General features: G+C 39.8%; 1 protein-coding gene across 12 annotated transcripts in view; it reads left to right on the top strand.

Annotated features, from left to right (window-relative positions):
* FGFR2 (fibroblast growth factor receptor 2) overlaps positions 1 to 13,607 on the top strand; it is an 86,352-nt gene that overhangs the window by 27,423 nt on the left and 45,322 nt on the right. For all 12 annotated transcript variants that reach the window (XM_064464296.1, XM_064464304.1, XM_064464302.1 and 9 more), the window contains 2 exons: positions 947 to 1,116; positions 8,226 to 8,349. In XM_064464296.1, coding sequence (XP_064320366.1) covers positions 947 to 1,116; positions 8,226 to 8,349 — 294 coding nt within the window. The remainder of the gene's footprint in view (positions 1 to 946; positions 1,117 to 8,225; positions 8,350 to 13,607) is intronic.

Here is a 13,607-nt window from a genome sequence, read left to right as displayed (position 1 = left end):
TGCAACGTAGCTAAAGCTATGCATGGATCTAGAGCACAGGGTAACCTTGTATGCGGTTCTAGCCATGCAGCTTTACTTCTTGGGGGGTGAAAACAGATGGGTAGTTTTATGTTTTGTTCTGCTGTGTTTGCTGTACTGGTACGTGACAAATGATAACCTCGATAAGAGAGGGGTTTTCCGTGTGCTCCTGATGTTCCTCGTGTGGGTACAGGCTGGGCCAGGGCACGGGAAGGAGTGAGTAAGCGCCAGGAGAGCCTTGCCAGGAGCTGGTAAAAGTGATCAATAAATATGGGCTCAGAGAGACACTCATGCAGTGTTGGACATCAGTGAACGTTTGGGCTTCGACAGGCTCATGAGAATGGGAAATCACTGCTCTTGCTGAGTTTTGCTGGTCCTTCATTTGCAAATATATTTTAGTGGTTTCTATGGCAGTAACAGCACAGCTCACGTTGCCACAGTACACTTTAAGTTTTAGTGGGCTGCCAGGCAGGTAGGTATGTTTATCCCCATTCTAACAGATGGGGAAAAGTTAAGGCTGAAGTTTCCAACAGGTCTTCTGTCTTGGTCTGTCTGGTTTTGGAGTCAGGGTCCAAGAATTCAACGTTTGCTGAGTGCTCACAGGAACTCAACTTTAGGTCGAAAACATCTGATTATTTGAGTCTGCTGAAGACTTGGTCCCTCTGTCTTACTTGACATACACAAAACAAAGTGCATCTGTAGTTCATTACTAGAATTTTGTCATAAATTATATACTCAAGGCTGCGGGCTGAGCCATTTGCAAAACTCTGGTCAACGTTTGTGGCATATGATTTCCAGTCATGCACTCTTTCTAAACCATGCTGTCTCTGCTAAAACAAATATGTGCAGCACTTTGTCTGTGAAAGGGGCTGGGAAGGGAGCTCAGTTTCCTGGTACTGATATTTCTGGATTTATCTCTTTGAAACAGGGGCACCCTACTGGACACATACGGACAAAATGGAGAAAAGGCTACACGCGGTGCCAGCAGCAAACACTGTCAAATTTCGTTGTCCAGCGATGGGAAACCCAACACCGACGATGCGATGGCTGAAAAATGGGAAAGAGTTTAAACAAGAGCATCGTATTGGTGGATATAAGGTACATTGTCATGATGTGATTTTGCAATATCTGTTCTTGACAAAGGCTGTTTAAAAAAAAAAAAAAAGAAAGAAAAAGGAAAAACAAAGAAAAAACCCAACCAAACAACAAACCACAAACTTGCTGGAGTCAACAGAAAATCTGTTAATGGCCTTAGATCTAATGTAGACGCAAAAAAAAAAAAGTAATTGTTTTCTTCTGGGGAAGGGTGGGTGGTTTCTTTGGCAGTAACTGAGCACTAATTCTATAATTTTTTTCCCTCAAATCCAAGCTTGTAGCATAGCAGTGCAGCTAAGGATTATTTAGACTTATTTGGAAAACTAAAGACTGACTTTGCAAAGCAGAGTAAGACTAGTTTGCTACATTCATTTTCAGCTGCATTGTTAAAGAATGACCATCCACTCTGCTGATCACAGGCAGTTTAATAAAGGAAGGGTTGGAAGTCAAAAGTTGTTATTTTCTATAGAGTTTATGGTCTGTGAAACTGAAATGGGAAGCAGAATTTGAGGGAAAGTAACAGCAATTACTTACAAGGGTTTGTTTGAATTTTAAACACCTTCAGATTAGATGTTTCATTCTAAATTGGTGGTTACTGATTAAGAGAGTTTTAGGGAGGCCAGCTAGCTCTGTGGGTTAGTGCACGGACCTTTAACCTCATGGTATCTGCCTAGGTCAGGTCAGAAGTCGGGATTCGGTCATCTTATCCTGCTCCTCACAGGAGATGGGAGTGTGTGACGTTGGCAGCAAATTGCTGTTCAAGCAGTACCCTTGCCATCCTGCCCCGCATTTCTGAGTTACCGTAACCTCTTCTGCAGACTGTCTGTCAGCAGCTTCCTCACCTACCCGACACCTCAGCAACTTCTCTCCAAAGATGAGAAGTTTCCGAGTTAGTCACCTTGTGTCATGGTTGTAAGTCCCAGCCTAGAACTTCTGCTGAGGAGCTCAGAACAATTTGTAATGGTAATTAGGAAGTTAACTGACTTTTCCAGAGGCAGTAAGCTAAAGAGTGAGTCCTTGGGGGCTGCTTTCCCGGTACCGCGCCACTGCCTTACCCCAGCTATGGCAGTGTCTTTGGGGTGCCATTTTGCGATGCCCTGGTGGAGCCAGCGTGTATATTGCTTCATTTGCTGTTGTCTCAGATCCTGCTTGGTAGAAAAAAATATGTTTTCCAGTGCAGAGGAGGACAAGCCATAGTCTCCTCTTTAGCTAGATTTACTGTAGAAAGCGTCAATTTTTCCAACATTTGTGTTAGCAGAGAGCGAAGCCCAGAAGTCTCCCTGCATGAGCACTAATTATCTAAGTAGACTTTTCCATCTATGTTTGCTTACACCATAAATTACTGTTGCTTATGAATGTACACCTGGCAACACCTTCTGCCTTTCATAACGCTCTGGAGTGTTAATGAATTGGCTACAATTCAGTGATTTTCACCTTTCTTGGTGCTTATTTAAAAATAAAAGCCAATTTCAAAAAAAAAAAAAAACACACAAAGCTAATCCTGTCTTGGAAAATAATAGTAACTGTTTCAGTACTAACTGAGACATTATTTGAACACTTTACATCTCTGAAAGGGAAATGCAGATATCACTCTTGAAAGCTGTGAAGGAAAATGTGTGTCTTGCAACGCAGGGTGGAGATACCTGATCTCTGGTTTGGGAGGGTAATCTCTGGCAGGGTAAATCAGTCCATCTGGGGCTCCGTGCTGCCACTGCTAGCCTGTGTTAGGCATCTGGTTGAGCTTATTTACACTTGTGTCCCTTTAGTGGCACAAATTAAATTTTTGCTCATGTGTATTAAACATGCAATTTCCTAGGTGTGTATATACTCTGGGAAGAAACCACAGATGCCTGTTTCTAAAGCCAGCCAGATAAAAGTATATACCTATAATTGTAAATCATAACTTCTTACATCTCTTTAGGCTAAAGGAAAAAAGAGGGGACACAGCTGTGGATTTTAGGCTTTCTTGTTGCTTAGAAATACATCAAATTTAAAATTATCTGGTAGCATTTACTTATCATTGTCATTCTGCTTATCCAATCTATGTATATTCCAGATTCTGTTCGTGTTTTGAATAACCATCTTTTTAAGATTCAAGCTTGTTTTCAGTGAATGGGTGTTAAAGAATGAGGCCTCCAGAGCTTCTGGAGGCTATGCCCTCTTCTTTTTAGAGGGGCAGGATGAGGTCACTGCAGGCTTAGTTCAAAATTATTCTGAAACAGAGGAAAAAAAAATTTTTTTGACACCTTTATACTGACGAATTTGTAGTGAAGGAATCCTTGGGAAGGGCTGAGTCTTTCCATGTTGGTCCGAGTTTAGGCAGGTATCACAGAAACTCATGACAATTCTTGTATGCTAGTTTGTCTTGAATCTGAGCATTGCTATACGTAAAGCATTTCTACTGGAGATCATCATAATACTTTGAGCAACTAGAATAGCTAGATCCAAACTTGGCTGTATCTACCATCACTAGTTGATGTAACACCATCTCTGTCCCCTTTGGAAAAGGCAATCATCCCTTGAAGACTTTAAGAACAATGTAAAGGGGAGGAAAATGTGAAGCTTTCCAGTAATCCACCAGCCACCTCTCTCCTGCTGCCTTGAGCTAAGAAATCTCTTTTCTTTATCGCAATCAGATAGTGGCCTGTAGCACTTTGTCCTGCTGACTGGGGAATGTCTTGAGTCAATTTGCACTCAGGCAGGCTAGCAGAAGGGTGTATGTGCTTCCCAGAGCAAAATTCCTCCACTGTGACTAATTCTGGGTGGTGGATTTCAAAATCAAACCTTTTATGATTTTACAGGTGTACCCAAAGTTACTAAAGCAAGGAGAAAGGGATCAGTTATTGAATGTCTAAACCCTTTTCAGTCTTTTTTAAATCTGTCTTTAAGGTGATGACAGCTCTTGCTTGTGCATTTAAAGCCATTTTATGATGTCTTTGAATGAATGATATAAATCCTCTATGAGAGATCACAGGAGCCTTTACTTTTCTGTACGCCACCCGGAAAGCAAATGTACCTCTATCAGTTGTACCTGTTTAAGTATTAACAGGTGTGTGTTTTCACGTATGCTTTTTGATAAGCTTCATCACTACAGTCACCTTATACACATTTAAATTCAGCCAGGTAAATAGAGTAAAGAAAGAGCTCTGACTCTATAGGAATCATAAAAGCCTATGGCTTTTGTATAGATGTTCTGCACTTGTTCTTTCTACCTGAGCAGTACCAGTATATGTCTGAACTGTGCTGATTTTGTGGGGCATTGTATTTTGGCATCTAATCCTTCTTTCTTTTGAAATTCATTTAAAATTGACCCCCTTTTACCATTTTTTTTGCTACGTGACAACTTTTCATGATGCGTCTGTTCACTGAAGACATGTATTTTAAAATTAAACAGGACTACCCACAGTTTTTTATATGATACTCCAAAAGCAAAACATTTCTGTGAAACACCACTTGCCCTTTCCTAGATTTCTGACCAGTATTTCTTGGCATTTGATTCCAGTTTAGGTTTTCTACCTCCAAGCGATATCTTACGGGTATGGTTGTATTTGATGCGTTTGATATTGATAATCTAGTTTAAGAATTGTTTAAGAATTGTTTTTAGAGATTGTTTGGAAGAATTGGTTAAAAACTTGATGGAGAAGGTGGCCAAAAAAAGCACCTCATTAATTTGTCAGAAGTGTCCATAACTAGTCAGGAAAAAAACATGTTGAGATTATATTTCTCTTAATTCTTTGGCAAATAAGGTACCATTTTTTGGTATAAAGCACAGATAAAACATGATAATAGGTATTGCAAAGCAATTTAAAAAAATTGCGAAAGCAGTTATTAAACTGTGAAGACAAAGTACCTGAAGAGTCAAGCTGTGATTTGGGAATGCAGTTGTTCCCTAAAATTCCCTATATCAAGAACAGGCAGTGCCAAACTGGAAGGGGTCCCCTGAAGACCAGGTGATGGAGTGGGTGGAACTGTGTGGGTGTTCTCCAGGATTTTTAAAGAACTCAATATGAAGTAGGGCTTCAGGGAACAAAACAGCAGAAATAGCAGGATACTAGCTTGCGAGGAGCTAGTCAGGTTGGAGAGCTGGAAGGGTTTCCTACAACTGTTAAATCTCTGGCTGTGGACACTTGTCCTTTGCTGGACCCCATATGCCTGCTGAGGATGCTCCTGCTTTCAGTGGCTTGTTGCTGCCCTTGTGTTTTTTTCCTAGTGGATTAGTTCATGTAAGCTCCCTAATATGTTCTGTCTGCCAGATGAGCTTAAGTTATCTATTCAAACAGCTTAAATGGACCCAGTTGGTATCACCCAGAGAAACTTATTAGGGATTATTTGGAAAGCTGTAGCACTGGTGTCTTCAGTTAGAAGGGCCCTAGCGAGCAACCAGAAGGGAGCTAATGGCTTTAACAACCCACATTACCAAAGAGACCATCTATTTGCAATTTCAGTCACAAGGGTGGGCTTTTTTTATTTGGTTTGGGTTTTTTTCCCCCAAGACTGCTGTAGTTCATCTGTACACAGAAGGCTGGTGTAAGTATGCCCTGTGTACTGTGCAAGCACTGCTTTGAACCTCTTTTGAAACTGGCTTTTACATAAACAGGTGTGATTTTGCTGCTGGTTGTCAATAATGGCACCAGTTTTGCCTGCCCAAAGACAGGCTTCACTGGGACTAGGGAGCGATGGCATGTTACTTAAAAAGATCATGTTAACAAAGTCTGTATAATCAGGGTGTTGCAAGCTGCATGGCTGCGGTGATGTGGCAGGACTGTCGCGTGGTAGAGAACGAAAGGTTCAATTTGAGAGTCTTCAGCGGGAGAAGATGCCATCATCCCCCAGCAAAGGGGAGTTTTTCCTGGGCTTTGCAGTGCCGCACTTGTAACCAGAAAGCAATAAGCCAACAAGCTGAATCTAGTTGAATCCAGATTTGTGACATAAATCCAGTTGTGTGACGATGTGTCATAAATGCTTTGGGCCTCTCCAGCAGTTGTTTGGCTTAAACTGAAGAGGCTTAAGCTATTGTTTTATTATAAAGATATTATCTCTTCTCATTGGAGTTACAAGAAGGGAAATTGCACAAATACTTTTTAAAGTTGCCATCCAGTATATCCACTTATGGCTGTAAGTTAGTTATGTTTTCTTATGGAATGCTAAACAATCTCTTGTGTTTTCCTATCAAATTAATTACTTACAGCTTGTTACCAATTTCTATTTTGCATTAACTTCTGCGGAATCATGAGCTGCTCTTCCTGTTTTGCAGTCAAATAGGTTAAAAACACTTGCTCTGATTCTAAGAAATGTGATGTAACTTGTAATGACAAAAAATTCAGGTTACTTTGACCAAGTCTTCCCCAAAATAGCTCATAAAGAAGTAAAATATTCAAAATATGTAGCTGTTGTATTTGTTATTTACCAGTGTTTTATGACAGTAATTCTTCCTGACCCAAACTTTGACTTTCAAGGTTGCTTAGCAGAATAACATGACAATAAAATAACCCTGATAAACTCTTTCTAGCTTTATTAACTTATTTCTTAGGTCTTCATAGTGTGAAAAAAAAAAATCAGTATATAGTTTTGATGTATACCATCAAGAAGGGGGCCCGGGAGAGGAGCTGTAAGTTTGGGCTGGAGATTTTGGGGTCATGTCGTCACACACTTCTACAACATTTGGATAGCATCCATGCCCTTCACCTGCTGCTGGAGTCTTATCTATATTGTCTTTATTTTTCAAAGCCCATATGGCCAGTCATTAGCTAATATTATTAGTCTATAACTGGACAGTAATAGCAATAACTAGCTAATGAGCTTATTACTAGCTGGGGGGACTAGGAAAGCCAGGAGCCCCTTATAGAGAGGGCTCTTTTCTCCAAGCTTTGCACTGAAGACATTTTAACCTCTAGTAAGTGTGAGAGCTAAGCTCTTGGCACCAGGGTGCAGCCCTGCATAGACTTTCCTGCTGGGTAAGGACCTACACAGTAGTCAGGCACGAAGCAGGATTTCAGACCTGTAGTATAATGATTTTTTAAAGAATGTTTAGTTACTGGAAGTGTCACTGAATTGTCCATAAATTTTTCCGGTGTACTGCACTGAATTACTGCTTTCCATTTGGCTGATTAAAATGACTGTACCAGACTGTATTTTTATTCCATTTGCTAAAATAAGTACTCTGCAGTTTAAAGGTTGTAGATTACAGCTACATAATGTTAAGTTCTTTGAGCGCTTTGTGAAAAATGTAATGCTAAAATAAGAGATTAGTGGATAGCCAGCAAAAGGTCATTTTAGGAGCCAACTCATGATGCAGGAAATATATATGTGTACCGGATGACTCTATATCCTCCCAGTATTGGGCTGGATCAGATTTTCTGCAAGACCAATGCCAACTCTCATTTTGAGTTCAAATGGGAACAGAATCAGCACCTTTAATACATTCAGTCCGAGAAGGATTGTATAAAATAAATATATATCCGTATGCTCTGTTTCCATGGGGTTTTTCTTCAGGCATTTTTCATGAGGCAGCATCTTTATTTCTTTCTTGTGGTACCTCAGAGTAGCAAGAGAAGTGACACGCTCTGTTTGTGGGAGGGATACCAAATATTGCCCTTCTGTACTTTGTTTCTCCAAAATGCGGGCTGTGTAATTGAGCTATTAGAGAAAGGCGGAGGCTTAGATGTTAGGGGATCATATCCATCCAATATGATACTGCTGCTGGGCTGGATAGTTAACGTTATCAGATGATTGTTTGGAGACAGATGGAAACGTCCTGAGGGTGTGAATTTGCTTAGAGTGGATTGAGAGGTAAAGCCTGGTAAGACAACTGCTGCTAATTGGTGCCATCCTCCTAAGCCTGGTAGGACTGAGTGTGCACTGATGTCTGCAGTGCTCAGATCAGGAGTGAGGTGAATTTAGAGCAAAATGCATGAAAGCTTTCACTGCTGCAGCTGTGCTGTACCTGATCAGGAATAAAGTATTTCAGTGTCCAGAACCATCAAACGAGCGCAGAAGAGGCTTTAAAACATGGGTTACAAAAGGTTAACTATTGAGAAAGCAATTCTTTTGGAGGGGGAGAGGGTGAGACTATGTTAGCAATGTTCCCAACCTCTCTGGTTACAACCCTCCAGGTCCGCAACCAGCACTGGAGTCTCATCATGGAGAGTGTGGTCCCGTCTGACAAAGGAAACTATACGTGCATAGTGGAAAACCAGTATGGATCCATCAATCACACATATCATCTTGACGTTGTCGGTAAGTAAAACTTTGTCACATGTAAGACAATATTTTAAATTAACTAGTTTCTCCATTAAAACATTTAGAACTAAGCTGATATACTTTGCGTTGATTTTGAAGATGATTTCAAAGTAGTCTAAAGATTTCACTACATAACCAATTTCTACATAACTTTATGTATTCATCTGTTTCAGTTGTGTCTGTAGGACTAATCTACCCATGCCTTGGCAAAGTGTAATATCCATGTGTGTGAGTAAGTTTGTGTTGCTGTGATACACCTACAAGCTTACCGTGATGAACAAATGATAAATACTGATGCAGTTTTAATCATTCGTATTACAATTTAATTATTACTTCTACAGTTTTACTAACACAAATTTAATAACTGCAGTTATGAAAACTGTCAAGTGATCCTTTAGATTGCTGTTATTATAGCTGAATAATTTTTTTTTAAATGAAAAGCTAGATATTGATTGTGGTAAAGCTAGTGCAGACCTGGAGCTTCAGGAAAGGTACTTAGCATTAACAGCAGAATAACAGAGATCTGACTGTAGCCCATTGCATGGGCTGTGAGGAGTCCCTGAAACATAGGTGACAAATTGTGAATAAATGGTTTTACTTGAGGACAAATTCTAAAAAGCTGTCTGAATTCTTAGTAGTAGCAAAGCTGTGATTCAGCAGGACTATTAATTTAAGTGCTTAGCTAAATTAGTGCTTGAAATCTCAGGAACAAATTCCATTCACCCCTACTCCTGCTCATTAGCCTGGATGGGTGTGAGCACTTTTATTAACTTTCAAGATCTTGTTGTCCAAAAGTAACCAGTTGGCTGTTATAATAGGACCTGCTGGTAGTACCTTTGGGGATCTGATATGCAGTTTCTGATGTCTTGAATGGGTTTTGCTGTCTCCAGGCTTGTGGAATGATCTGAGCATCACAAGCTCTGTGAATAAAACTTCTGATCAGTCAGTATTGAAAGCAAAAATGAATTTGATGATTGTAAGCTGCTTTTGGCTGGTGACTGACACCCCAATTTATCTTCTATGGAGGATCTTACTGTGATTTTGGGTATATGACCAAAACAGTGACAAAATTTTCATTTCCCTATTTCTTGATTGATTTTTACATGAATAAAAATTCATATCTCACATTGTTTTGGATGCTCTTTAGAAGTAGCATCTGATTTTGTCTGGGATCACTTAAATCTGTGGATACCCCCCAATCCAAAAGAAAATAAGTGCTAGCTTCTCAGCAGCAAGAAATGAAAATATTCCTCATGAAAATGCCAGTGAGAGCTGGCCTTCGTGCAGCTGAAGAGGAAAAAGATAATTTTGTGATGGGGATGCCATCATACTGAAACCCTGCCACCAGCCCCAATATGTTTTAAGTTTTCAAAGCCAGTCTGTGAAACACCCAGCTCACGTGTAGTTGCTTTTAGGTAGTCAACACCGAAAACAGTGAGGATTTTTATAGCCTCAGCGGTATTTTGTCATCCTTGGTAGAGTGAGCTATGGGTATTGTTGAGGTGAACCAAGCGACTGGCAAAGCCATTTTTGTTTGAACATTTGTTTAAACAAAGTTTATGGAGCGTGTAGCAGCAATGGCTGCCAGAGGTGATAGTAAATTGTGTTTTGTGTGCCTCTGTCCTCTGCTGACCACCTTGCTGGAGGGCGTGGGCTGCTTGCATGGGCTTGCCAGGGACAAGGATTGATTTACAGGGCCTGGCCCAGGAAGAATGTAAGAAGATGATGTGTAGTGGGATTTTGGAGGTTTTTCGGTTGTGGTTGTTTTTTTTTCCCCTTAATCCTTGAGGGAGCCTAGGTTGTCTTAACTCTGCTTTTGCTTAAACCTGTGTTTTAGTAAGCTACATGGGAGGAAAATGATAGTTTTGCAATATTGGAAGAAGTCCTTGCTAGAACAAAACTGGTTAAAAATTCCCCTTCCCTTCTCTGTCCCCTGCTCCTTTTCCTCTTTACTGCCCCAGTCCCAGTCTCCTATGTTTCATGTTGACTATAAATTTCTTCACCCATTTCTTCTAGCGAAGGTGTTCATGGATGTTGTGGTCACTTGAGCAAATGTTTGTCAGAGGCCCTCTTACCTCCTCTCCTGCTTTGAGCCTTTTGAATGTCTTACATTGAGGAATATTATGCAGAAGTTTATTTTTCCTGGCAGTAAATGATGGTGACCTGCATGAATGAATGGAATGGTAATAAGGATTATGTCATTTATTTAAATGTCTATTTCCTTCTTATACAGACGCAGAAAAGTAAATGAATTTTGTCAAACGTGACTACTGATTTGGGGTCCAGGGTACCCAGCTGAAGGTACCCAAATGGGCCCTCATTTTTCCCTGAGTGAATATTCAGCATTTTGTGATCCTCAGGCCCCGTGAGATAGGAAATCAGAAGTCCAAAAGTGACCTCTGCAAGCTACAACCTGCATTTTGGAGTTCTGCATAAATTATTTTTGCATTGAATTTGATGAGTTAAAGGGTGTAATTGTTAGTTCACTTTGAAAACATATGTACAGAAATGCGCACCCTAATGTACCTGGGTTGAATTTACTGTGCATCTTTCAAGAGATACTGCATTGGGACTTTAACTGGAAAAAGGGGGATTGATGTTGGGGAGCTCAGCCATTTCTCTGTTGCTGAAAGCTTGTAGTAATCATGGAGGCTGGGCATAAAATTGCTGAAGGAGTAAATTAAGGCTGGTCAGAAGGGGCAACTCTGACAGTTTTTCTAGTTGAGAGAGTTCTACAGAAGTTAATTTTGTGCTTTTTTTTTCCTGTTCTCATATGAATTTTCAGTTCCCACAGGGTTGTGGAGAGTTATGGATGTTTGTTTAGAGGCAATTACGTATGTAGACTGCATCGTGCAAACCTCAGGTCGTAATTTTAGGTCAAGTTGTATGTGGAAAACTGTCAATTGAAAGCCTCTGAAATTGCTTTTCCTATATGGTTTAACTGGTTCCAGAGTTGATTAAGTGTAAGTAATAGCAAACGGTATTAAACGTGGTAACATATTACACTAACAAGAGCATCTGACTATATGGTGTAATGTAGAGAACCCTCTGATTATGTCACAGATTTGGGAGGTATCCCAGCAAAAATTGTGCCAAATCATGACACAATGCTGGTTAGGAATATCCAGTATTACTTGATGCCAATAACTTTCCAAACCCTGAACTCTTTTGACAATTAAAAGCCTGGAGCCAGCAGAGCTGAGTAGTTTTCAGTCAGAATGTAGGTGTGAAGTATTCTCATTTTTACCCTGTAATTACTTGCAAGAACCCTCTTAAAATAATCAGCTCAGATGGTCTCATTCAAATTTACAAACCTGGCAAAGCCATTGCACTGAATTTTTTTACAATGGGAGTAGAAAATACTGAAGAAAAAAAGGAGCAAGTTGTTGGCAGCCTCTCTGTATCACCCAGGATACTTGTGCATGTTGACAGCATTAGTGGGGAATTGTCCGGTTGAGTTGGCCAGGATATGCTGTATTGGACAAAGTTGTTCTTTAAATGTTCGGGATACCCCAACTGACTGCCTTTTCCGCTCTCCTCCTCCATTTCAAAGCAGGGGCTTAAGCAGGCTGTATGCCGGGCTTTGCTCAGGGATACAGATGTGTTAGAATGCAGTAGCAGCAAATGGTGTCAAAACAAAACTTGGTTAGGATCCTGTGAAAGGGAGACAAGTCAGTTTTAGTTTTTTATTGGAGTATTACCCAGAGGCTTCAATTAATATTGGATACTTATTGTCCAAGGCAATGTACCAGTGTGCAGTATTGCTTACTACAGAAATGTGGAGAGGCCGGCAGAAGGAAATGTCACTGTCCTTTTTATAGCTGAAAAATGGAGCTGTGGAGTGATGAAATTTCTTGCCCTGAGTCACACAGGAAGCTGGTGGCGGACCCAAAAAGTAAAGCTGGTACTTGAATCTTAATCCAGTACCTTATTAAAAGAATGTTCTTTCCCTTGTACAGTTTAGCCCATCAGCTGGTTTTTTTTACATGCAACTGAAGCGCCTTTCTAATCTTTTGTATTTAACGGTAGGTAGAAACTCACATTTTCATAGGAAGCTTACTAATAGATTAACTCCATTCTCATTAAATATATATAAGTCATGCAGTCTTAAGGGAGGACGATTGCAAACGACGTGGTTTTCACTTACGAGTTGTATTGTAGCGAAGCTGGGTTGTAGGAAGCAATGTGGGAATGCAGCCACTGAGACTTGTATATAATTAGATCACTCTTGGATTGCAATTATCGCTAGAGTACAATTTCAGCAGCAGCAGTTCTGTTTAAGCATGGAAATAACTAATTGAATTTATGTTTTAATGGCAAAAAAAAAAAAAAAAAAGGTTAGTCTTTGAACACTTCTAGTGCAGGTAGCCATTTCTGTCCTATTTAATGTCATCATCCAGGGAAACAAAAGATGGTTTTGTTTCAGATGAAGTTTGGTACTTTACCTCATTTACTGTGTTTTATAAGCAGCTGCTGTAGCACAACACATCTTCCAAGAATGTGTAAGAAGACCCTGCTGTTTACTATAAAAATGAACATAACTTGTCACAAAAAATTTTTTTTTTAAAGAAGTCCTTTTGCAGCCAGTTTTAGCTGTACTTTGAACAGTTTCTAATTTACCTAATAGCCATGCCTCTGGCTCTTGTTACTGAGGAGTGAACTCCAGAGGTGGCAGAGTACCATGCAGTTGTTCCTTAACACTAATTCATGTTTTCATATGAAGACAGTGTGAGAATGACTTCTCATCCAGGAAGCATTTTAAATTACTCTCAGCTTAATGCTTGTGCCCCAAAAATCTCATGTGTGAGTGGCTTTACTATATGGATGTGCAAAACACCGCTTTTTTTCTGAACTCTTGGCCGTTTAGAGGGTTTTAGGGTAAATTTTATTCTTTTTACAGCATGTTATTTAAAAAAAAAAATCTACTTTTTTCTATTGATATTTCAGTGTTTATACTTCCCTTAGTTAAGGCAGAAGAAAAAACCTTTCCTTTTGTCTCTACTCAGTTTTATTTTTGGATTTTCATGTACTCTGAGTCTCTAGCTGCGAACATGGCAGGAACACACACATATATATTTTTTTTAAAAGACATGTTTCCATTTTGTCATTCCCGAATTCATAAAAACATTTGCATTGTTATTTGCTTTTTGCTGAGGCTTGCTTTGTTGAAATAAAGTTCAGAATTAATTTGTCTTAACTATAGTACGTTCCTCTAGTTCTTTGGAAACTTTTTTAGGATTCATGTTACATATGAA

This window comes from Phalacrocorax carbo, chromosome 12 (genome assembly GCF_963921805.1).
Source record: "Phalacrocorax carbo chromosome 12, bPhaCar2.1, whole genome shotgun sequence".
Lineage (NCBI taxonomy): Eukaryota > Metazoa > Chordata > Aves > Suliformes > Phalacrocoracidae > Phalacrocorax > Phalacrocorax carbo.
Note: the sequence above shows the minus strand (reverse complement) of the source record. Positions and strands in the feature narration are given on the sequence as shown.